This window comes from Dama dama, chromosome 27 (assembly GCF_033118175.1).
Source record: "Dama dama isolate Ldn47 chromosome 27, ASM3311817v1, whole genome shotgun sequence".
Taxonomy (NCBI): domain Eukaryota; kingdom Metazoa; phylum Chordata; class Mammalia; order Artiodactyla; family Cervidae; genus Dama; species Dama dama.
In genome coordinates, this window is record NC_083707.1 from 39,524,822 (window position 1) to 39,548,833 (window position 24,012).

A 24,012-nucleotide genomic window follows, 5' to 3' on the forward strand; every position below is an offset into this window, starting at 1 on the left:
GACCTCTTCGGGTACCAGCGGCTCGATCATGGGCGCGTCCTCCTGCCGGGCGGCTAGTCGCACGGGGGAGGTGGAAAGCCTCTTTTCCCACTCGTTCGTGATGGCAGTGTCTGTGGAGGTTTCTAAAAAGGTTCTTTTCAGCTCACTAATATTGGTCTGATGTTTCATCAGGTCGTCTTGGGTTTTATCTAGCTCCTATATTCAGAACACAGAGAATCCAACAGTCAGCGTTTTACATTTGATTTCCTTCCTGCACGTGCTTGCTCTCTTTTTAAAAGTAAAGTCGTTATCTCATTAGTAGTCAAAATAAAAAAAAAAAATTCTGATCAGGGTTCATGACACTACCACAAACACTTGGTGAAAATGTGATATTTCCAAGGAAAAGCGAGGGAAAACAAAATCTACATCACGCAAGCATAAAAATCAAAAGTTTCAAAGGTCAACTGTAAAGAGTGTAATTCACACGGGACCAGAGAATTAAAATAAATACACACACAGGAAAGGGGATCTACATCTGGGGAGACAGGAAGGAATCAAAGGAAGCAGAGAAGTCAACCGCACGTAGTCACAGGTGAGAACACGCCCTTCATGCATCATGGTACGAGCCCACAGGTGTGCCCCTGGAGGAGAACCAACACACACGAGCATGCACTGGTATATACCAATACCAACCTCTAACATAAGATTACTATGTTTGACATACACATTTTCACCCTTTATTCGCTTAATCAGACTATTCTGAAAAAAGGGGAAAAGAAAGGAAAGGTAAGGGACATGATAAGTCACGAAAACAAGTGCCACCCTGCGCAAGGCAGCAACACACGGTCACCGCCACGGAGCATGCTGGAAGATCTGAACACCGGAGACCAACAGTGACTTATCACACGCTGCTTTTTTTTTTTTTGGCTTTTGTTCCATTTTGAGTTTTCTACCTGTGCCTTGAGCTCTGCATCTTCCTCCTGGTCCGACTGCCAGCATCAAGAAAGAGCGGGAGATAAAAGTCTTACCATGCCATTGACTCTGAGATCAAAGGACGGGGTCTAGATAAGCCAGCTACACGGGGACACTTGTTTGCACTTATATTAGAGGACATTTCTTTCTTATATGTGAACCACAATGTTCTCACACACAAATTACAAAGCTTAATAAGATGATGAAAGCAAAAGACTCCGTGCTTGGTGGCTCTTGGATGCTTCACTTGGAGACTTCCAAATATGACAAGCATACACCCTGCGTGGGAGGTGACAGCTAGGACTTGTCAGGATGTCCTTACATTAGCAACGGTTGAGGAAGTGTGAGGGGCCACATCAAAATTAAGATTCATCAAACGGCTATGAATACCCAATGAGGAGTGCTCTCTCTGAGTCAATTTTCAAAATAATCCTATGAGGTTAGCTACTATGATCCCCAATTTGTAGACTAGAGAAGTCAGGCACAGAGAACTTAACACAAAGGTTCTCACGTTAAAAAATTTCTTTAAACCTTGAATTTGTTGAGCCCATGTACTTTGAAACAAATTTAGGAAGAGGAGAGGGCTGATACTGGGTAACTAAGAAAGTTAAAGTAAATAAATAAACAAAATACCCTCAAGTCCAAAATCAACCACAAGAGGAGGTCCAGAGTGAAATTACGGGTGAGAAGCGGGTGATACTGGAGCAGGCTGCCTCCAAGGTGAGTCTGTCTGGGTTTCAATGGGAACCAGACTGTCTAACCTGAACACCCCACTCTGCACTACTGTTACAACCAGCTCCAGAAAAAAGAAGAGGAAGTATTTACAAAAAGTGTTAGAGGGCTGATGGCATGCTGACTCTACAATGGTGGTGGATTCATAGCTCTTCGTTTTATTTTTAAAATGCGTAATCTATCTATGTTACATGTCTTCACTTGCATGCTTCAAATCAATACAAACAAATTTTAAACTGCTAGAGAAATTTAAAGTAGTATTACTAAAATATTTTTCATTTATAGCATACGTTAGGGTTACAATGAAATTTGTTGAATATATCAGTAGCTACCTGTAACTAATTCTAACAAAATTAAGATGCAATTGGGATATTTGGCATAGAAAATGATTACATTGTAATCAGTTTATGTGTGACTGCCTAAAAGAAACTGGCTAATAATGTTCCAGTATTATCTTTAAATTAAAAAATAATGATTTCCTAGCTTTGAATTGAACTCTGGCATTTCCAAAGGGAAAAAACAATTAAACTCCATTTTGAAATGTTTTCCTGAACATATTTTCAATGAAATGATGTGTAAATACTACTTATAATCTTTTTAGTTCTTCCTAAATACCCAACTAGAAAATATTATGATTGGATAATGTAAAAAACAACCTAATATAAACACTATAGCAAAGTAAAAAATAAATTCTGTTAGCACTTTAGGAAATGAACATCTTGATTGCCATTACTATAGATAAATATTGTTTTTACAAATATTTTAATTAGTTGCTGGTAGAGAACATTTAAAAAACAACAAGCCATATAAATATTTAATGAACCCTAAAAATTAATAAAGTTAAATAGTAGCACAGTTTCTCTCCTATCACTGGTCAATGTGATAATTTTTCTTTTTTTCCCATAAAGTACTAACAGTAATTTGCTAATTTTCTCTTCCTTGGAGAATTCATTTCTTTTGAGTAACATAGACTATATCCAGCCAAAAAAAATGAGTTAAGAGAGGTATTATAATTTTAATAAGCATTCTGACCACTTGGAATTCTAAAATGTATTTGTATTCAGTCAACAAGCTACTTAAATTAATTGTGACCCTCCCCCCGTGACTTCCCCTCCCATTATGGATATCATACATAAACTTTCGGGTTAAGGGAATACATTTTTTAAAATGTATTATCAGTTTAGCCAAGAGTTCTCAAAATGTGACCCCACAACTGACAGAGTCACTGTCACCTGGGAATTTGTTAGAAATGTAAATTCTCAAGCCTACCCCAGACCTTCACCTGGAGAAAACTCCAGGTGACTCTGATGCAGGCCAGAGTTTGAGAAACAGCGGTCTAGGCAGCAGAATATTTTTTTTTTTTTTTTTTTAGCAGAATATTTTTAACTCTTATTATTAAAGGTAGCATTTCTCTCCACTCTAAATGCCAATATGCTAAATGCAAGCTGCTAAATAAACACCGAGCTGGCCCTCAGAGCACATTCATAAGGCAACTGGCCGAGCCCCTCGGTTATAGCACCAACCTCAGTGGCAGTGGTTTCCCCGTCGGCTGCCGTGTCTGTGCGCTCACTGTCCGTCTGTGGATGGCAGAGGTGATCAGGTTCCAGGAGGAAGGCAGGAAGAGAAAACAAATCATCTGGTCAATGCGGGCTTGCCCGGGTCCGAGAGCCCAGTCCCTTTCCCTGTGCCCTGTAAAATCGCACTACCTTCCCACAAGAACGCAGGTGCAAACAAAAGCCAAAGGAAGGCCAGAGCCAGATCCCATCAGCAGAGACACTCAGAGGGAGACCAGGGGCACACAGCCTGCCTGAACCGCAGGACGTGCGTTAGCCAGGGTGCCGTGTCTGCTGCCGTGGCATTCTCCCGCCCTTTTAACAGAAACCCCAGGAAAGATCTAAAAACGTTCAATGCAAATACAATTGCAGTTTATATATTTTTAAAAAATTCTAGTGTAATGGGTCACATTTGAAAGGTAAATAAACATGTATGTTTAAATAAAAAGCTACTATAATAGTCACTGGACGTTCGGCCCCTCATTTTTTTATATCATTTTGACAATTTGCATCCATCTAAGACCATCAGGCTGTCTGTATTGCCTTTTAATTATAAAAAGCCCATGCCAGTGACTCCGGTCTATGTGTTACAAATGAAAAGTGTAACTTAACTCTCAAGCAGCATTGCTAACTAGATATTTTAAAGATGATATATTATTTATTTTGCCCCACCCTCCAATAGAAAGAGGTATATAAAGGTAGGGAATTTGATATCTTGTTCCAAAATAAACATTCAAATGAAGCAAATAATGAAAAATAAGGAGAGAGGGAGGGAGGGAGACATTTAGTTGGAAACGAATAAAACAAAGCACAGCATTCTCCAGAGCCCAGGTTTTCACGGGAGAATTACAATAGGAATTTCAGGACTGACGTTTCATCTGTCTTAGAGATGTTTACAGTTTACAACAAACACTTTTAATTTTTTTTTTTTTTCTGGAGGAGAGAAGAGCCACGGCCATCGAAACAGAGACCTAAACGTCTTACATAATATCAACTGACTTTCCCTTCGCGATTAGCAACTATCAAAATTCCCTTGAATGAAGCTGTGTGATTAATAATTTGTAAACGACCATCAACACTCGGGGTTCGAAGGCTGTGAATCTGCCTCTTAGAACTTTCACTGCAAAGAACATGGGTTATCAAGAGGGAGGGCTGGGACACGGTTAAGTTGACACAACTTTTGGCCGCCTTGACTTTTTGACCTGCTCCCAAGCTTTCATTTCCTATATTCCTGAAAGAAAAGGAGCTGTCACTCATGCTTGCCCTGTGCTCCTGAGTCTCCATCCTGGCAACCTGCTCCCATGCCTAAGCGGGGCAGGAAACCCTTTCCAATAGGTTGGTAAAGAAACCACACTGAGAGCTGTCATGCCCCAACCATCTTGGCAACACCTGGCGGGGTGGTGGCTATTAATTTTCTTATCAGGTGATCCCTGCCGGTGCATTAGCATGGCTTCACCAACCGACAGTCTAGGGCAAGGCCGGTTTGATTTAGGAAGACAGAGGCAGGTTGCTGTTGAAAGGTACGGAACAACTCAAGGAAAGCTTAGGCTTTTGAGAACAAGTAAGGACGACTTGGTTCAGAGGGCTAACTAGTTGTGCCAAAGGCCTCAAAGGTTCTCGAAAGTATTTCTTTTCCCACTTATGTTACTTCCCCTATGGCTTTAGAATTCACTTCAGCAGCGTTCCAAGCATCTTGGCACTGGAATTACTGCCACGGTTGATAATAAGAGGGAAGGGTCTCATGTCAGAATGATACCAGCTCTAATTCTTGCTATTTAACTCTGTGGCACAAGGGGAGTGCTTCACATTTGAATTCCCATTTCCTTCTTGGAAAATAGGGAAATTAATAGCCCTAACTGTATAAGGTAATTGATACTAAGTCTTTATACACTACCTGACAGACTCAGAGCTAAAAGTGCCTATAATATCATAAATATTAATGTGAATATAATACTGGGTTGGCCAAAAGGTTCACTTGAGTTATGGAAAAATCTGAACAAACATTTTGGCCAACCCAACGTTTCCCAATTATTGCTATTATTTTTCCGAGGTATACACAAGTAAATAGTAGCTTAGGTCACATCTAAGCTCCCTTAAATTCCTTAGAACCTAGTCAGTCAGTCATTCAACAAACACAGTACCTGATCAATAAACTGAAGTCATAAAGGCTGAATAAGCAACTTTTACAGCAACTGTTTGGAGAAGGAAATGGCAACCCACTCCACTATTCTTGCCTGGAGAATCCCATGGACAGAGGAGCCTGGTGGGCTATGGTCCATGGGGTTGCAAAGAGCTGGACAGACTGAGCAACTGAGCGTGACTAAGTAAAACTGCAAAATGTATGGTGCACCATGGACTATCATATGATGTGTTAACACAATTTAAAATATTAAATCAGGTGATCAATCTTTTCCTCCAGATTTAATCCATCTCCTTTTTTTGGCATCATCAAAAAATTCTTCACAAATTGACACATAATTATGGTGAACTAAGTTCATCTTATATCTCTTGAGAGATGTAGATGATTTAGTATTCAGCCCCTCCTTATTTGAGCCAAATTCTAGAAGGACAAAAGAAAAAAATGACCAACAGCTCTATAGTTTGAAAGGATTACAACTCTCTACACTGGATTTCACTCTTGAGCAGGGCTGGGACTAACGAAGCCTCGGCCACACGCAACAAATGTAAGCAGGATGACAGAATATTTAAAAAGCGTTCCAGTCATTAGTAATTTTGCAAAACGAAAGTGACAGAGCTGAACTGTATGTTACAAAGTCACCCGGTTTTGCTGCCAAAGTGCTTGAGGCCCAGGGAAGAAAACAGGCCGTGTCAACAAATGGTGATTTTTTTTTTTTTAACTGAATGACCTACATCTGAGTTTTCTAGCTCAGCATGAACCAGAGCACATAGCTCTTAACATTTGGGGTTAAGAGGCGACACTGAACAGATGGCCAAATACAAGGTCATGTGGCAGGAGGCTGTCATGGGTGGCCGGGACGGCTGCCGAGGCCAGAGCTGGTTCACTGTCTCACGGGTTTGCAGGAACAAGGAGGGTTTATGACACACCAGCCACGCTGCCACCAGCTTGCGAGGAGTAAGTGCTGTGATTTGTTTTGCTGATGTAACGCAGACATGCCCAAGTGGAACATTTTCATGCACTGATTACAACAAGATGTATACCCTGGATTAGGCACAAGATCTGTGTGGTTGGCTACATAAAAGTTCAGTTATTTAACAATGCAGAAGAACATAAAATGGCAATCTTTTTGCCTTCTGTGAGCTGGATGACTAACTCCATTGCTAAAGGAATAGATGTCCGGGTTGGAAACCAGTTAATAGTACACACAGCCTTTGTAGATGATATTGTCTTCTTAAAGACTGTACGTTTAGACCTACATTGTTTGATAATTCTTCTACTATGAGAAACATATATTCAAGCCTAGGATTTAGAGTGGTTTTTCTCTTAAAATATTTTCCATGTGTGAAAATAGTTCTCTAACAGATAAGATTTGGATCTAAGTCATAAAGGATCCAAGAACCTTGCAAAGGGCTCTTAGGCAATATCAAATTGAAAGCCTAAACTTTTCTTTAGAACATCTCTCAGGTCATTACCATTTTTTCCCTGCTGCTGCAAAGAAATGGTCATAATACCACTATATATAGATGCTTACACACCTCACAATGCTATACACTCACAGGTGTGCTGGAATTATCATTTCTAGCTGAGCACAGACCTGAATAGACTTTCTTTCCTTTTTAAAGTGCTGCTTTGACTTTGTGATTTTTTTTTTTTTTAACTGCTAGGTGTATCGAGTTTGTCTCCTGCCACAAAACCCTTGTTTTGTGGGAAGAGAATTACTGGAGGAGCTGGGGGCAGGTGTAGGTGGGGGCGGGGGAGGAGGGGTGTCAGCCAGAGGCCTGTTGGCAGCTTCTGTGCTTTTCCCTGGCGTCTATTGAAGGCTGCACAAAGGGAAACCGCTGGGCTGTTCACGTGCCCTGCAGTGGTGGGAACGGGAGCAATTAAAAGCAAAAACCACCAGCTACCATGTCACCTCCCCCAGTGGCTCGGATGAGGGATGGGGGTCAGCCCGCTTTCACGTATGGAGGTGGAAGGCTCAAGTCCTTTCCTGGCTGCCAGCCTGAGGCTCAGCCACCAGACTGTCCTCACGTGGGTGGATCTGGGGCTCACGCTGGCCTGACAGCATGGTTGCCTCCCAATACCTGATCTGGCATTGCTTGCGCTCAAGGAATTTCAGCCCATTTTTATTTTATGGTGTATAGAAACCTAAACTGAGTCTCGCCCCGACTGTGTTTGAAAACCGCTGTTTTCAACTTCAGCTGTTTCTGCTCCTGTTTCTGCCTGCCAATGACCAACATCACTGGGTGTTTTAAACGGCTCCAGCCCATCTTTCTGACTCAACACACCCACAGGATAGGACTTTCCTCCAGGAGTCACAAGGACGGCCTGGCAATGACAGTCAAAGAGTTGTGGGGGCATTTCAGAACCTCCAGGGAGGACAGAGAGGCATTTACAACCTTGCAAAGCCACCCTGATGGTGATGATGCACTCTCAAGGGCGGCACCCTTTCCCCGCACCTGGAGCATCCTTTACCTGGCGCGTATCAGCACAGAGCATCACTGCATCAGGATGCGTTTTGGTACCTCACCTCGTCTAGCTGAAAAGTTACTCTGTCTGTCTTCGGTGTCCTTTCCTTTATTGAATGGTAACTAAACAGAGCCTTTTACTTGACCCTGAGTTCCTACAGAGCGAACGGGTTGTTTATGTCCGATGGCCTCCTGGCTGAGTCCTTGCCCACTCGCGGGAGCTGGCGGGTGGCAGCACACTTCTGGCCGGGCTCAGCCTGCTGCATCCACATGGTGTTGTGCCTAACCCCGGGGCTGGGGGGCGCATCCCCGGCACACAAAACCTCTGCACAGAGTGGCACAGACGGTAAATGAGGCTCTGAAAGGAGGACCACTATCGCAGCAGCCGTCTACCAAGTGTTTTGGACCGAAGCCCCGAACACGACAGGGACGTGTGTGCTATGCCGAGGTACACACCTCTTCCTCTGAACTGTCATTCGGGTCACTGTCTAGTGAGGCACTCAAGGAGGCCGCCTTGGGCTCCAGGTAGCAGAGGCACAGAGCCAGAGGGAAGGAGAGAGTGAGGGCATAGGGCACTGAGAAGGAGGCGGAGAGCAGGAAGAAGAAGATGAAGAGGAAGCAGGGCACGAGGGAGGGCGAGCGGATGGGGAGGTAATGCTGCAGGCTCTGGGGCAGGAGGGCGCTCTCGGACAGGTTGGGGAAGGACAGGTAGCCATCGTCATCCAGGAGAGAGGGGAAGGACCCAGGGAGCTGCAGGGAGAAGGAAAACAGGGTGGCCCCTCTGCCCGGCTGTGGTTTATAGCTGAGAGCCACGTCGCGGTCCCCCGGGCACGGCTTCCCTCGGCCGTCAGGGTCCGAGGCGGGCTCCCCGTGCTGGTGCCTGGGGTCTCGGGCCGGCTCGACCCCCGGTGGGGGCTGCCCGTTCTCCTTACACCTCCTGCGGAGCCCTGTGGGGGATGCAGGGGGACGGTGGGCTGATGAGGGGGGCAGGGGGCATGAGTCGGTGCCAAGCCCAGGTGACTGATGTGAAGGACAGCGAGAGAGACAGAAAGTAGCAAACAGAGGTGCAAAAGGACAAAAAGAAAACTGCAATTAGTTAATTTTCTTATGGGTACCGATCAAAAATCGTCAAAACAAGAATTTTAGCACTGGGGTCATTCATGAATCTTAAAGCATTCGAGGTGCATGCCAACGCTCCCATGAAGGGCCATCATTTTCCCCATTAGACTCTCAAGCCAAACATAGGGTGGGTTTTAAAAAAAGGTTGGAGGGGAAGATACGGAAAATCTCAATATCTACATGTTTCATATGATTCAAAACTTGTTTTTAGACTAACAGCTCCATGAATGGTTAGGATGCTGAGAGAAAACATAACTCTGATAACTTAAAACCAAGACTTTCAATAACTTCTCCTGATATCCAGCTCCCAGGTCTGTCATGAGGGTTCAACTGGATTAAAATGACAGTGAATCCAATTTGTGGTCATTTAAAGCAAAATCTCCAGCATCACCTTTCCTTGGTTAGTCGATGATAGCCAAAACAAGGTGGGTTTCCAAATCAAGAAGTTTCTGGCCCCATTCCTATCTGTAAGCAGTTCCCATCAGGGAAATCCATAGTGGACACAGTAGGAACACGAAGTCTTCGTGAAGAACTGAGGCTCTTCTGAAAACGTCTCTTCTGGCTCCATTTACCCATGGTGTACATGCAGGAGCTTGAAGTAGTGGTTTCGATAAGCTAACTAGCCAAAAACACTGTGTTTTCTTGTGATATGGTTTATCAGCGTTTACTTTGTATCATCTGTGATCCATAAGTAATAGAAAGACACAATCTCCCAGTCTTCTGCATATTCTTAGCAGAGGAGTGGTGCGTTTCATCTGCCTAGTTTGGGTCCTTCAGAGGATGATCTAGACCAGCATCACCATGAGCTTGCTCCTGGGGAGGGCTGTGCAGGGTTATGTGGGCATGTGAGGCTCTTCACACCTCCCTGGCCCCACGGTCTCTGTGACCGCAGCCAGCTTTCTCTGCAGGTGGTGGGGGACTGCTGAGCGAGGCAGTGGGGTGGGCGGCGGGTGGGGGGAGAGAAAGCAGGCAAAGGCCAAACAGGACCTGGGCCTAGTGTAGAGGCTGCCGCCACCAAGGAGTTACAAGACAAGGTTACCTGGAGCCTGAAGATGACCACACTTCCACTGTGTGTGTGTGTGTGTGTGTGTGTGTGTGCAGGTGTGTACGCACGTGTGTGTTTTTGCCTAGTGTCCTGATAGCATGGACATTACCTGGCTTGCTTTGTGGTGGTTATCCAACTCCGACTTGGTAAATATAGAGGCAGAGGGTAAGAAAATGTATAAATAAAATGATAGTATGGATCTACTACAATGCAGAAGTGCCTCTGTTTTGATATCAGGCAAGTATGTCTTTTCCTAATACTCACATCTGACGTTAAACATTGCGTCTTACGCAAGACCCTGCACAAATCTCATTGAACTGAGCATAGTGCGAAAGTTAAGAACCGCCGTCCTCCCTCAGAAGGCTGTCCCATCACCTGCGGTGATCATCAGTGGGGAAACACGCTCTCAAAGGAATCAGGACCAGTTGTTTAAGTACTGTTTTCAGTAACACACCTTCATTTTGGTTAAAAAAATAAAACGAGTGTTGTGCTCCTTTCTGAAGATGGAGAAAAATGAAATTACAGCTTAATCTTTTACATTGCTGATTAGAGTCTGTTTTTTAATTTTTTTTTTAAAGAGTGGTTTTTAAAAACAGCTTTGCGGTGGCAGGGGGTGGGGGGTGGGGGTGGAGACAGCATGCAGTTACTGCAGCAGGAGCTTCGGGCCCCAGCCTCTCAGAAGGCGAATGGGTCACAGTATTCTGACCCGGACAGCCGCAGTCTCCTTTGTCCTTCTATTCTTCGGTGGCATAAACTGCACCAAGTGACACCGGCTTAGGGCTCCATCTCATGTAAACAAATCCCTGATCTTTTAAAATCAATAAAGTAGGAGTGGATCATTTTGGAAGCAAAGGACAAGTCATTTACTTTTATAGGGCACTTCATCTTATTTGGCTTCCCTGGTGGCTCAGAAGATAAAAGAATTTGCCTGCTAATGCAGGGGACCTGGGTTTGATCCCTGGGTCGGGAAGATCCCCTGGAGGAGGGCATGGCATCCCACTCCAGTATTCTTGCCTGGAGAATCCCATGGACAGAGGAACCTGGTGAGCTACAGTCCACGGAGTCACAAAGAGTCGGACACAACTGCGACTAACACTTTCATTTTCATCTTATTTACATATCCCTGAAAGTGGAGTGTTAGCCTGGGCGACTTCCAGAAATCATAGGAAGCACTGGTTTTCAAGTATATTATCATCTTCTGATCAAGACCTAGTTAAAACCCACCTTAACTGAAAAGGAGGAGGTGTGTGAAAACGAAATTCAGAATAATGCACATTTTTGTAGCTAAAGTGAGCCAGATATCCTTGTTGTTACGTCCTGTCTTTATTTTTGAGTTTGGCAAATAAGCTAATCTTACCCTAAGAAAAGGGCTGTACACTGGGTCACTGGGATGTTCTATCATAAACAGAATGATGATACGTTTGCCAGTCTGCCCGTTCAGAAGTCACTGTTGAGTTCTTACCAAAAGGAGTATTTTCTACAGAGCCCCAGGGGAGATTCCCACCCCAGCCTCTACATCTGAAGAGCCCACCTGCAAAAGAGCACTTTTGAATCAAATTTACCCCAATTTTAGCATCACCTCTGTTACACAGCATTTTTATTCTGTGGTTTCCTTTCCCCCTGTACATTCCTGGATTTCCATGATTAATACATATAAACCTCCTACTGTGTTTTTTGAGTTTTATGGGAGCTGCTCTGCGAGATACATAACCTGAAACCAGAAAGATGCTATCTACATGTTTTTTGACATTCATTTTCTCAAAAAGTTGCTTTGTAGTGTTGGAGCTCCAGAAATAATAATGTTTATTTTTTAAAAATAAATTGAATTTCAGATGAAATGAAGTGACTGAATTCAGCGAATCAAGCACCCTGGAGAAATGACTGCCAAGTTCACCCTCCGTCTACCCTGGGACCTTCTGCCTTAACCCTTTTCCAAAATATATCCACTGGCTACTTTGATGATGAGGTTAAAATCAAAAGACTAAGAGAGAAAACAGTGTATGAAAATGCAGGTTGTGGTCACTTAGTTACTTGCAGCCAAGAGTATGGCAAAATCAATACTGTACATCTAGATAAATACACAGCCCTTGGGTAGGAGAATGGGGCCAGAAACAAAGAAAACAGCTTTAGCGGCAGTTCTGAATTGTAAGCCCAAACATTAATAAATGTGTTAATATGCCACCAAAGGTATTTTTAAGATCTACAGACAGGACAGCTGTTGAAAGTCTTACGTAGCACCTAAGTCGTTCAATAAGAAGTTTCAAAAAGTTAAAAAGGGATCTTTCAGAGGAAAACTGTGGACAGAAGAAATAATAAAGACTGGTAGTATGAATGTGACTAACGCTGAGCTATAAGTCAGCCTAAGTCTTATGCACACACTCCTGCTTCACACTCTCAGCACCATTCAGGAGTTCTTTGGAATCTGCAGGAGCCCTGGGAGGCAGAGGGGAGATGTACCTTTCCCTCATGCCGGATGGCAGCGACCGGCGTGGCTTCCTCTGCTTTTTTCCGTCTCTCCTCCTCCTCGTCCCGCTCCTCTTCGGCCTTTTTCTCCGGAGTCACAGTGGTGATCAAGTTGGTCTGAGACATGCCCTTTGTGGTGATGTACTGGCCAGTACCAACCTCTGCAGCGGACACAGAATCCTTCATGTATATTTCATGGTTTTCATTCACTGACGCTAAAAGCAGATACAATCGGAGAAATAAAGTCCGAGATAGTTAAGTCAGAAGAAGGATGGACGCCACCCATTGTCCTATTACAGGAAAAAACAAAAAAACCCCCCATAAAGCACCAGGTTTCTCTTCAAAAGACACATCAGCGTTGCAGGTATTCTTATCTAAGCAACACCACAGTTTCATATTTCTGTCACCCGTAACTGTGTCTAAGCGTGATTTCAATGCTCATCTCTTGAAGCCACCAGGAGTGTTCACCCACTTGCAGGCTCTCTGGTAAGCATGTGTGTGAGGGTGGATGTGAGTGGAAAGAGGGGGCTACTGAGCGACTGCTGAGCCTCTTTCCCACAGAGTAAACCGGCTGGGCAGCGGCACTCAAGGCAAGTTCCACAACTAACAGTAGACAGACAACGGCCCTAGTACACTTGACTTTGAACACATCTTTGGAAGTGCCAGTCATTGAGGAGCACTGAATTTTTTTTTTATTATTATTACTATTGCTACTACTACTATTGTTATTAGTGGTTGAAAAGTCTCTCCTACAATATAAAAGTTACCTAAGTGATACTGAAAAGCAGCCATCTCAGCAGAGATGATGCAATGTGGATGGCAACTCAGCTCAACTGAAGTGCAGAAATGTTTTAATTTTTACTGCATTTTAAAAAGACTGCCACGACGTGCATACATTCATTCAACTCTGCTATTTGGGGAAAGGAAGACAAACATTGCTAATGAAATTCATGCAACTGCTAAGCATGCAAACGTAAAAGATGCAAGACCCAGCCTTTCCTCCCAGCTAAAATGTCTTAGTGAAAGAGATACCTGATTTAGTTATATTTTTGAAATTTGTTACTCATTCTTTTAGGTTTTAGGTACTATAAAATTTACTAAAATTTAGAAAGGTAGCTTTTCAAATCACAGGCAAAATTTAATCTGCTTTCATTTTTTTGGGAGTTAAAAACATAAATGTAAGAAAAAAACTGAAATCCTTTGAACAGTAAACCATTTCACTAAAATACCTTCACTAAGATATTTTACATCTCCATCTACTGACGAAAAAGCTTGTATGAGACACAGTTTCCTAAAAAGGCTTGTTAGGCTTTTCTCATAGAAGATGCAACCTTGCAAAAAGCAGTAGCTATTCCAACATTCAGCCATGGTCCCCCACGCAGCAGCGCAGAAAACATACGAGAACTGGCAGGACCCCAGAGAGTGAGAGACAACACATACTAGTGTCACTTTTGGGCAGGGAGAGAGAGACACACACAGCACGGAATTAGTACACTGGTTTCACAATTGGCTTCTGTCTTCTCAGCAATCACCATCACACAGAGGGTCACAAGGAAAACAGCATTCACAGCAAATGTGTCCCCTTGGGTTCATATCACAGAACCATGTGAAGGGCATTCAGGGGAAAAAGCTGTGATTCTATACGAGTTCCTCCAATACTGACTTGAAGAACACACACCCGTTTACATAGATGCTTTAAAGAAGAGCAGATGAGACGATGCAGGGAGAAGGTGCCACTGGCAAATGTGAACTTTCAGAATTCAACTTCGAACATCCTAGTAAACAGTGTTTCCCGAAAGTTTGGTTCTCAAGAGATTCTAAAAATGGGATACTCTTCTAGAAGGTAGGGGAAGGTAACTGACCTTCTTCATAGGCCAGCTCACAAGAGCCTAAAGAATGACTCTCAATATACCTGCTGAGGTATCAGGATCACATCTGGAAAAAGACCACTTTCACCAGTGTCTTATTCATTCTTTGCGATGACTCTGCCAGAGGTGGCCAGGATGCCATCTCACAGACGGCGCCTAATGCTGGGACCTGCAGACGGTCAGCCACTCACCCACTGCTGTCCAAGGAAAGGGTCTGGACGCAGGTCTGGATTTATCCACACCAGGTGAGCATTCTTCCCACTTCACTAACAGAACTTGTACGAGGAACAGAGCACTAATAACACAAGTTTGACTCCCTCTATAAACTTTTTAAAAATTTCTATAAACTTTTTATAAAGTACTCCATTGGGACAATATAGTCTTTTTCGACTTTATGTGTATTCTTTTTATTCACATCATTAGAATCTGCAAACTGCAAAAGGAGTTCTTGGTCATGCCAGCAAGTCAATTTACACAGACTTCCTCTTCTTTTCTTCAGTCTGCTCACTGCCCACCCTCCTTATTCCACCGTCACTGCAAACTCTTTGGTATATATTTTTCTAACTGTCTCTATATCCACACAGGCATAAGCACAGAACGCGGGGGCAGGGGAGACGCTGGAGAAGTAAGATGTAGGCATTTAGTGTGCTCAGCTGTTGGATATCAGGGCTTCTTAGCCCCTTCAGCGGACGGAGCCAAGAATTAAGAGCTATAAATTATGACTTCATGTTGTTGGGCTTCCTGATAGCTCAGTTGGTAAAGAATCCGCCTGCAATGCAGGAGACCCCGGTTTGATTCCTGCGTTGGGAAGATCTGCTGGAGAAGGGATAGGCTACCCACTCCAGTATTCTTGGGCTTCCCTTGTGGCTCAGCTGGTAAAGAATCCACCTGCAATGCGGGAGACCTGGGTTCGATTCCTGGGTTGGGATGATCCCCTGGAGAAGGGAAAGGCTACCCACTCTAGTATTCCGGCCTGGAGAATTCCACGGACAGATATATTCAGATGCAGCATTATAGGATTCTTTATCTCACCTCATTCACATTTGTATCTCCTTCTGCAGTCAGAATCAGGGTTTCTAACAACATCAATGCAATATAGTTTTTTAAGTCAAGGAATTTGGGGAGTATGTCACCCCAACAGCCATGTCAGGGCTTGGCAAAAGGGAAGGAAGGACCGAGGCTCTATGGTGAGCTGAAGGCAGAGAAGGTCAAGGGGAAGGTGATCCCAGGCATCGGTAATAATAACTTTTGATTCTATTTATGCTTTTGTTTATTATTAAAATCATATACTCATGCTAGAAACATCACTTTGTATGTGCCTAGGACAAGGTCCCTATAACACATCTCACGTCCAGGAGCTCTGGGTTAGGAGACAGAGGCCTGGGGCCTAAGTCAAGCCTCACAGTCATCCCCTGGAGTCTGGAGGGGATGGTTCCATGACCTCCGAGGACAACCAAAAGCTGTGGATACTCAAGTCCCTGGCACAAAGCGCTGTACCTGGCACGGCGATCACATCTGGCCTCTGCCCTGTGGATCTCACTTCTGAGGATACAGATGTTCTGACTTTAGCTGGCATGTCTTAGAGCAGAAAAGCACACCTGTGTGTAACTCTACATGGCCACAGAAAACTGCCCCATGAGGCAGAAACTTGCTAAAGACTCCCTTTTATGCCTTAAAAATGTTACTTAAGTGATGGAGTGATTCTTTCCCCATCACACCCAGACACTGACTTAAAGATGGAGGATGTTTACAGCCACCCTCCCAGCCCATCTGCTGGAATGATTAATATAAACCTGGAGGAGGTCACTTGGAGCCCTTCACTGTTACTTTAATGTCATCCTTCCTATAAGCTATTATTCACTGACAGATAAAAGTCACATTTCACTGCTGACATTTCTAAAGGAACAAGAGATACATTTAATGCAGTTTTCTTTCTGAACCAAATGATCTAAAATAAACCTGATAATCATTTAAGATCTGCTGGTGAGAGAAGCAAATTATATATGTGATTCCTGTATTGAAGAATAAGAGCATCCTTCTCCAAATTCAGGGTGCCAACTTATGAAAGCTGCCTCATTCTCCAAATACCAATTTTTTGTGTGATTTTACATAAATCTACCATGGCTTCCCTGGTGGTTCAGACAGTAAAGAATCCGCCTGCAGTGCAGGAGATCCGGGTTTGATCCCTGGGTTGGGAAGATCCACTGTAGGAGGGCATGGCCACCCACTCCAGTATTCCTGCTTGAAGAATCCCCATGGACAGCGGAGTCTGGTGGACTACAGTCCATGGGGTCGCAAAGAGTCAGACACAACTGAGCATAGAACGGCAGACATCGGACTCACAGAGGCACCTTTTTTTTTGGCCCATGCCATGTGACATGTGGGAACTTAGTTCCGTGACTAGGGATCGAACCTGTGCCTGCTGTGTAGACGCATGAAGTCTTAACCACTGGATAGCCAGCGGAAGTCCCTAAAGGTTTTTTGAGGTTAGGGGTTAGTTAAAATTTTCCATTTGGTCAAAGACCAACAAGTGCTTTTCATTCCATACTATCCTAGAGCAACGATGTCCCATCAAAGGCTCATGATGGTCTCCCACTACTTGGTGGCCGCTAGTGATCCTCACGAGCGGTACCTACCTCCATCCAAGCTGCGAGACATGGTATAACGTTTGCTGGACGAGCGTTCGAAGTACGGGGCTGGACGATCTATCAGCGCGCTGGCTCTTCTGGTCTGGGCCTGTGTCCTGCCACTGTAACGGAACTTGGAACCCAAGGTGAGGAACTTCTTTGGAGGCGCTTCTGGTAACAGCAGTCTACAGAGATTAAAGGAATAACATCGGAAAGATGATTAAGCTATACATTAGGAATGCGACCTTCTTTTCACTCATTTTGGCTGTGCTGGGTTATCCCTGCTGTGTGGGCTCTTCTCTAGGTGTGGGGAGCGGGGGCTACTCTCTGGGTGCAGCGTGTGGGCTTCTCATGTGGTGGCTTCTCGTGGGCTCTAGACACCCGGGCTTCAGTAGTTGCAGTGACCAGCTTCTGGAGCACCGGTGCAATAGTTGTGCTGCATGGGCTTGGTGCATTTGCTCTGTGGTATGTGGGATCTTCCTGGACCAGGGATCAAAATTGTGTCTCCTGCATTGGCAGGAGGATTTTTTTAACACTGAGTCACCAGGAAACCCCAAGAATGCTAATTACTTACTCTGTTTGGAAAGGTAAAGGGCTCTGTGCAACACAGGTTTAACAGCCAGCCTGCAATTCAGTGAATCTGATTTTGTAAGAAAAAAAGTCAATTCACACAGTGAGTATCAACTAGGGATGCTGTAGACATGCAATGGGGGGTGGAGCTGGGACTAGGTGAACTTGACCATCCCATGGAACTGGAGGGTCTGTGGTTCTACAAACCCAACGAGCAATTAAGTAGGTGATATCGGTAAACGGTGATAATTTGTTATTTTGTAGATGTAAATCTGGCAGCTTTACTGTGTGTAAGCAGAGGAGTTGAGGTTATTGAAAAGTTATTGAAATAGCAAGGAATGGACTGGTCATCTGAAATGGACATCCTATTAAAAATAGGGAAAGCCACTAAAGATAATAAAGGGGGTGTTAAGACAGGTAACTATCAGACAGCTAAAGAAAAACCCTTCAGATTTAGTCAGAAGGTCTTCAGGATTTTTATCAAGGGATCTGATGGCAACAAACTTGAAGGACAGAAAGAATTTTGCTGCCGTATTCTTCTTTCTAACCACTTTTTTCAGTAAGGTGATTCCAATCACTCTACTTCCTTAGGAAAAAACCCACCTGAAAAATGTATGGTGTTCTACACACACTTTCCATAAACGCTTGGCAGCTCGATGGTTTGGCAGCTTAAACCCGATGGTGCTTTCAAATTGTTCAAACTAAATTTAAAAAAAAATGTTGGAGAGCATAGTGAAGTTTGGCGTCATAAATAACATGAGAGCAAATAACATACAAAATAAAAATACTACCCATAAATTTTTCTCTACTCCCTAAATCAATTGCTATATACAGATTTCATGCTCTACACATTCATTCATTTAAAAAAAAAAATCTTATATCAATCTCAAAACACTGCAGGTACAGACAACCACATTATGCATGTAGTAAATGTTTCATGTACAAGGATTAATCTTATGAAAACTAAATGCAGAAAAGCAGAGAATTTGTATTCCTTCCAGAGACCAATTTGTCCTGATCGTTTAAGCCTAATTTTCATGGTTTCTCTCTGACATCATGATCTCAGCTGGAACACACAGAAATGAATAAAACATTTAGAGTCTACAGCAGCCTCAGGATGACAGTCTCTCCTTGTATCTGGTCCAGAAATATGCATATATTCTATGTATCTGATGACTTGGTATCAGACATCGCCGATTTTATTTGTTCATTGGAAGGACTGACGCTGAAGCTGAAGCTCCAATACTCTGGCCACCCCATGTGAGGAGATGACTCATTGGAAAGGATCCTGATGCTGGGAAAGATTGAGGGCAGGAGGAGAAGTGGGTGACAGAGGATGAGATGGTTGGATGGCATCACTGACTCTATGGACGTGAGTTTGAGCAAGCTCTGAGAGATAGTGAAGGACAGGGAAGCCTGGTGTGCTGCAGCCCATAGGGTCTCAAAGAGTCAGACACGACTGAGCGACTGAACAAGAACAACAACATGGATTATCATGTTAGATGCTAACATCTCCCAACACTATACATAGTCGTCCTTCAAGATCCAAGGGGATAGGTTCCAGGCCCTCCCTGGATAACAAAACCCATCAATGCTCAAGTCTCTTACATAGAAGAGCCTAGTATATGCATATAACATACACAACCCTCCCATAGACTTTGAATCATCTCTAGATTACTTATAATACCTAACACAATGTAAATCTAGGGGAAGAGTTGAAATACAATGTAAAATGCTATAGAAACAGTTGCAACAAATTCAAGTTTTTAGCTTTTCAGAATTTTCTGGAATATTTTTTCCCCCTGAATATTTCTGATCCATGATTGGTTGCATCCACAGACGCAGAATCTTGGGATGAGAAGGCCCGACTGCATAAGATCAAAGATTGGGAGAAGGCATTTTCATATTTGTCAGTATGTAGACTTGAGATGACATTCACTCCAAAGTGAAATAGCTAATTTCCTGAGTAACAGATTTTAATATTATTATGGCAAATACTCAATAATTAAAAAAAAAATTTCTGAAGACAGGATCCATCAGGCCACCAGAGGGCAATCATCTTAAACAGTAAAGCCTTCCCTGAAGAGCTCAAACCCACCAGACTACTGGTATAATCAGCAGCAAAAGGAAATTCCATGGCAAAGAACCAAGGGAGGGGTCCTGTGCAAGGCATGTGAGCTTTCATTATGCTGGACCTCTCTCTTTCTTGTTCGTTGAGTGGGACTGGGCAGGGGAGATGGGGAGGAACATCGAGGGTGACTGTAAATGCAGTTGCTTTCCTCAAATTCTCCCTCTCTCTGATGGTCATGGGGTGGTCATGGGACTCACCCCATCCAGTGGACCCAGTCAACTGACAGGCCGAGGACCAGGGACGACTAAACCATCTTCCGTGTGTTCATCCTGCATCTCACACGGACCACACGCTTTGCTGAAGGACCACACATGGTGACGCTGAGGGCGGGGGTTTTACAGAAGAGTCTCCTCAGCACAAGATTGAGAGAGGGCCCAGCACTTTCTGAGTGTTTATCTTTCTCTGTGCTTTGGATTCACTTCTTTCAACTTCTTCGGAGCCTTTGTGTCACCAGTAATTCCTTCTCATTCTTTCTTCTCAGCCTATAAATATGGTTGTAAAAAGTGAGGGCGGGGAGGACGTTCTCTGAGCTTGTTTCTGCAGAATCAGGATCAGGGCTGAGGGGCAGGAGGAGAAGCCTCTCTAGTCCACTCCTTAGTGGGGTGCCACCTGCCAGGTCCTCACTCCTTTCTGAGCTCTTACCGTCTCAACGGGAGCTGACTGTCAAGTTCAACCCACTTTTCTCTGTTCTCATCTGAGAGGCTCCTCTGCCCCATTTGGTTCTGCTGGTGAACCACATCCACTGCATCTCATCTCCCTTATTTATTAGCCATGACTGTTTCTGGCCATTCTTTTCTTCTCTGGATGCTTTTCTTCATCTGCCTCTGGTCCTCTTCTGCCAACCTCTCCCTTAAAAGTGGTTTGTGTCTGTGCACGTGTGCGCACATGTGCGTGTGCACGCTCAGTTTCTTATTCTTTGTAATCCCATGGACTGTGGTCAACCAGGCTCCTCTGTCCATGGGATTCTTCAGGCAAGAATACTGGAGTGGGTTGCCATGCCCTCCTCACCCAGGGATCGAACCTGTGTCTCTTGAAGCTCCTGCATTAGCAGGCAGATTCTTTACCACTGAGCCTCCAAGGAAGCCCCTATACTACACTTGCTCTTTAGCCAAAAAGGCCAAAGAAAAAGTGGCGCTACCCATAATTTTTGTTTTAGGGGCTTTCCCCAGCTTGTTCCTCGTTGAACAAGAATTACTTGTACTTCGGTAATTTCTTCCAGGCCTAAGGCCTTGAATAAAATGTATTATACAGTTGAAGACACTCTTCAAATCTTTTATTTCTTACTATGCAAGGATCACCATCACCCAAAACTCTGTTGCCAAGAAATGTCAATCTTTTTTTTTTTCTGAAACTCTCCCTACTTTTTTTTCTTATCTAATAATATCATCGTCATCAACCTTGCTCATGCAAACCCAAAGCCCTCTGATTTTACTGGACTCTCTTCTTTCTTCCTTTGATCCTTCCTGCCTCCCGTCTGCAGGACCCACCGGCTCTGCCTCTGACACTTCTTCTCTCTCAAATGTGCTCTTTCCAGTCTATTCCCACAGCCTCCGCCCTACTTTAGGTCCCATCACATCACATTACTAAGTCACTGAATCTTATCCCAAAATATCCACCGAGTATGTCACATCCCAGTTTAAAGCTCCCAAGGCTCATGGTGGTCTCCTGATGCATTGCTCCAGCTTCCCCTTCTGGCCCCTCACAATACTACATTCACTCCTCATCTATGGAATATTATCACACTTGGATCATGACTCTGTGATTCCAACTGTCTCAGCCTGTTTCTCTGTGAAACAGAAACTCCCTCCAGGACAGGAACGAGGTCACATTTATCTTTCTATCCTCAATGCCCAACACAGTTGTTGTTCAGTCACTCAGTTGTGTCCCACTCTTTGCGACCCCGAGGACTGCAGCACACCAGGCTTCCCTGTCCTCCACCATCTCCCAGAGTTTGCTCAGTCTCAAGTCCACTGATGCCATCCAATCATCTCTGTCGTCCCCTTCTCCTCCTGCCCTCAATCTTTCCCAGCATCAGGGTCTTTTCCCACGAGTTGGCACTTTGCATCAGGTGGTCAAAGTATTGGAGCTTCAGCTTCAGCATCAGTCCTTCCCATGAATATTCAGGGTTGTGAATATTCACTCTTCAGTTGTGTCTGACTCTTTGCAATCTTTTGGAATGTAGCCCACCAGGCTCCTCTGTCCAAGGGATGCTCCAGGCAAAAATACTAGAGTGGGTTGCCATGCTCTCTTCCAGGGGATCTTCCTGATCCAGGGATCAAACCCGAGTCTCTTATGTCTCCTGCACTGGCAGGCATGTTCTTTGCCACTAGCAACACCTGGGAAGCTGGCCCAACACAGTTCTTGGCAATAGATAGATGCTCACTTAATAAATGCTTCATAAATCAAATATATCTTGGTCATAACATGCAGTCTTAAGGAAATATAAAAAATGACTTTAATTTCATGTATTGATATGAAAAGCTTGTAGATTATTTCAGTCTTCAAATACAAGTTTGACTCTATATTTACATGAAACACCATTGCCTGCTTTATAGTCTGATTCTTTAAACTTTTGAGAACGAAACTGATATATAACATTATATTAGCTTTGGATGTACAACAGAATGTTTTGATGTTTGTACATTTTGTGAAATGACTACCATATGAGGCAAATTAATTATCCATCACCGCACAGAGTTACAATCTTGTTTTCTCATGATAAGAACTTCTAAGATCTATTCTACCAGCAATTTCAAATATACAGTATAGTATTATGAACTACTGTAACCATTATACTCCATATAGTGATGCTTGAAATTGCATTTTCCACCCATGGAGAAGTTGATTTCGAAGACAGGAGGTAATTCTATACTCTATCAGAAAATGTAGAGACTAGATTAGCTGAAATCAGGGCTTAGCTGAAATCAGGGCTACTTCCATTATATTAACTACTTTAATTAGAAATTGGACATATATATTATCTGTTATGAGATAACAGCAGACATTTACTATATATTATGTGGAAAAGACCTTGATGCTGGGAAAGACTGAAGGCAAAAGGGTATGGCAGAGGATAAGATGGTTAGATGGCATCACCAGACATGATGGCATCAATGGACATGAATTTGAGCAAACTCCAAGAGACAGTGGAGGACAGAGGAGCCTGTATGCTGCAGTCCATGGGATCACAAAGAGTCAGACATGACTTAGTGATTGAACAAGTACAATGTTGGCAAGAAATAGATATGGAACTACTAGGAGGCTGTAAGTTAATCACGGATGTTTCTGCCTAAGAAGCAAAGATTAGTTAACAATTCTGATTCTTTCATTAGTCTCTCTGAGTGAAAAACGAAAGAGGAGAAATGTATCAGGCTACTGAACTTGCATAATTTACACCCAGTTTTGCTTGCTCTAATCTTTCTTACACTATGAAGCACACTATCTCTATGTTATTCCCTTTAGGATGCTATCAGATTTGGAGGACAAAGACAGAGGATGCAGAGACAGCACAACAGGACAGATGGGGAAGAAATCTATTCTTAATTCACAAAGAGGTTTAGCAACTAAGTGTCTTTTCTACCACAGCACAAAAAAATACAAAACATTATTCATGAATCCTGCTTTTACACTAAAATATGCAAAAGGAAAAAAAATCATTCAATTAATGTATGCAATGGGGAAAAATTAGAACAAAACAATAAAAAGGGAAGATAAGATTTTATGCATTACTGTTTTTTGGACAAACCTACAGTAAATTCTCTTAGTCAGTTAGCTATAACTCACTATGTCCTGCCATGTTCCAAACACGTGAGCAGGGGATTTAAACTTCTGTTTGATCATTCTTTTGTCTTTCACATTCATTAATCTTATCAGAAAAGTCTTGAAACCTCTTGGTTTAGGATTAAATAGACAAACTTTTATTTTTTATTTTATTATTAAATATTTTACAAATAAGAGTTGCTGTTGTTCAGTCATTAAGTCATGTCTGACTCTTTGAGACCCCATGGACTGAAGCCTGCCAGGCTCCTCTGTACATGGGGTTTCCTAGGTAAGAATACTGGAGTAGATAGCCATTTCTTTCTCCAGGGGATCTTCTTGACCCAGGATAGAACCCACTTCTGCATTGACAGGCAGCTTCTTTACCACTGAGCCACTACACTAGGGTAACCCACAAATAAAGTCCATGGGTGCAAATAACAATGTAATTATGAATTTTCATTTTTGAACTCTTCTTAAAGATTTATATGAAATACTTTTATTGACTATCTACTGTCACAAAGTTATCCTAATAAAGCTGGTGGCCAGGTAAATTTCTACTAAAAAAATTTTAGAAAAATTTTCTGTTGGT

General features: G+C 43.3%; 1 protein-coding gene across 5 annotated transcripts in view; it reads right to left on the reverse strand.

Moving 5' to 3' along the window:
- LOC133047604 (band 4.1-like protein 3) overlaps positions 1-24,012 on the reverse strand; it is a 226,070-nt gene that overhangs the window by 16,842 nt on the left and 185,216 nt on the right. For 3 of the 5 annotated variants that reach the window (XM_061130904.1, XM_061130905.1, XM_061130903.1), the window contains 5 exons: positions 18,137-18,234; positions 16,973-17,148; positions 12,463-12,683; positions 3,207-3,260; positions 4-195 (listed from right to left, as the gene is read on the reverse strand). In XM_061130904.1, the coding sequence (XP_060986887.1) occupies positions 4-195; positions 3,207-3,260; positions 12,463-12,683; positions 16,973-17,148; positions 18,137-18,234 (741 nt within the window). The remainder of the gene's footprint in view (positions 1-3; positions 196-3,206; positions 3,261-12,462; positions 12,684-16,972; positions 17,149-18,136; positions 18,235-24,012) is intronic. The other 2 variants (XM_061130906.1, XM_061130902.1) reach the window with 1 other exon arrangement.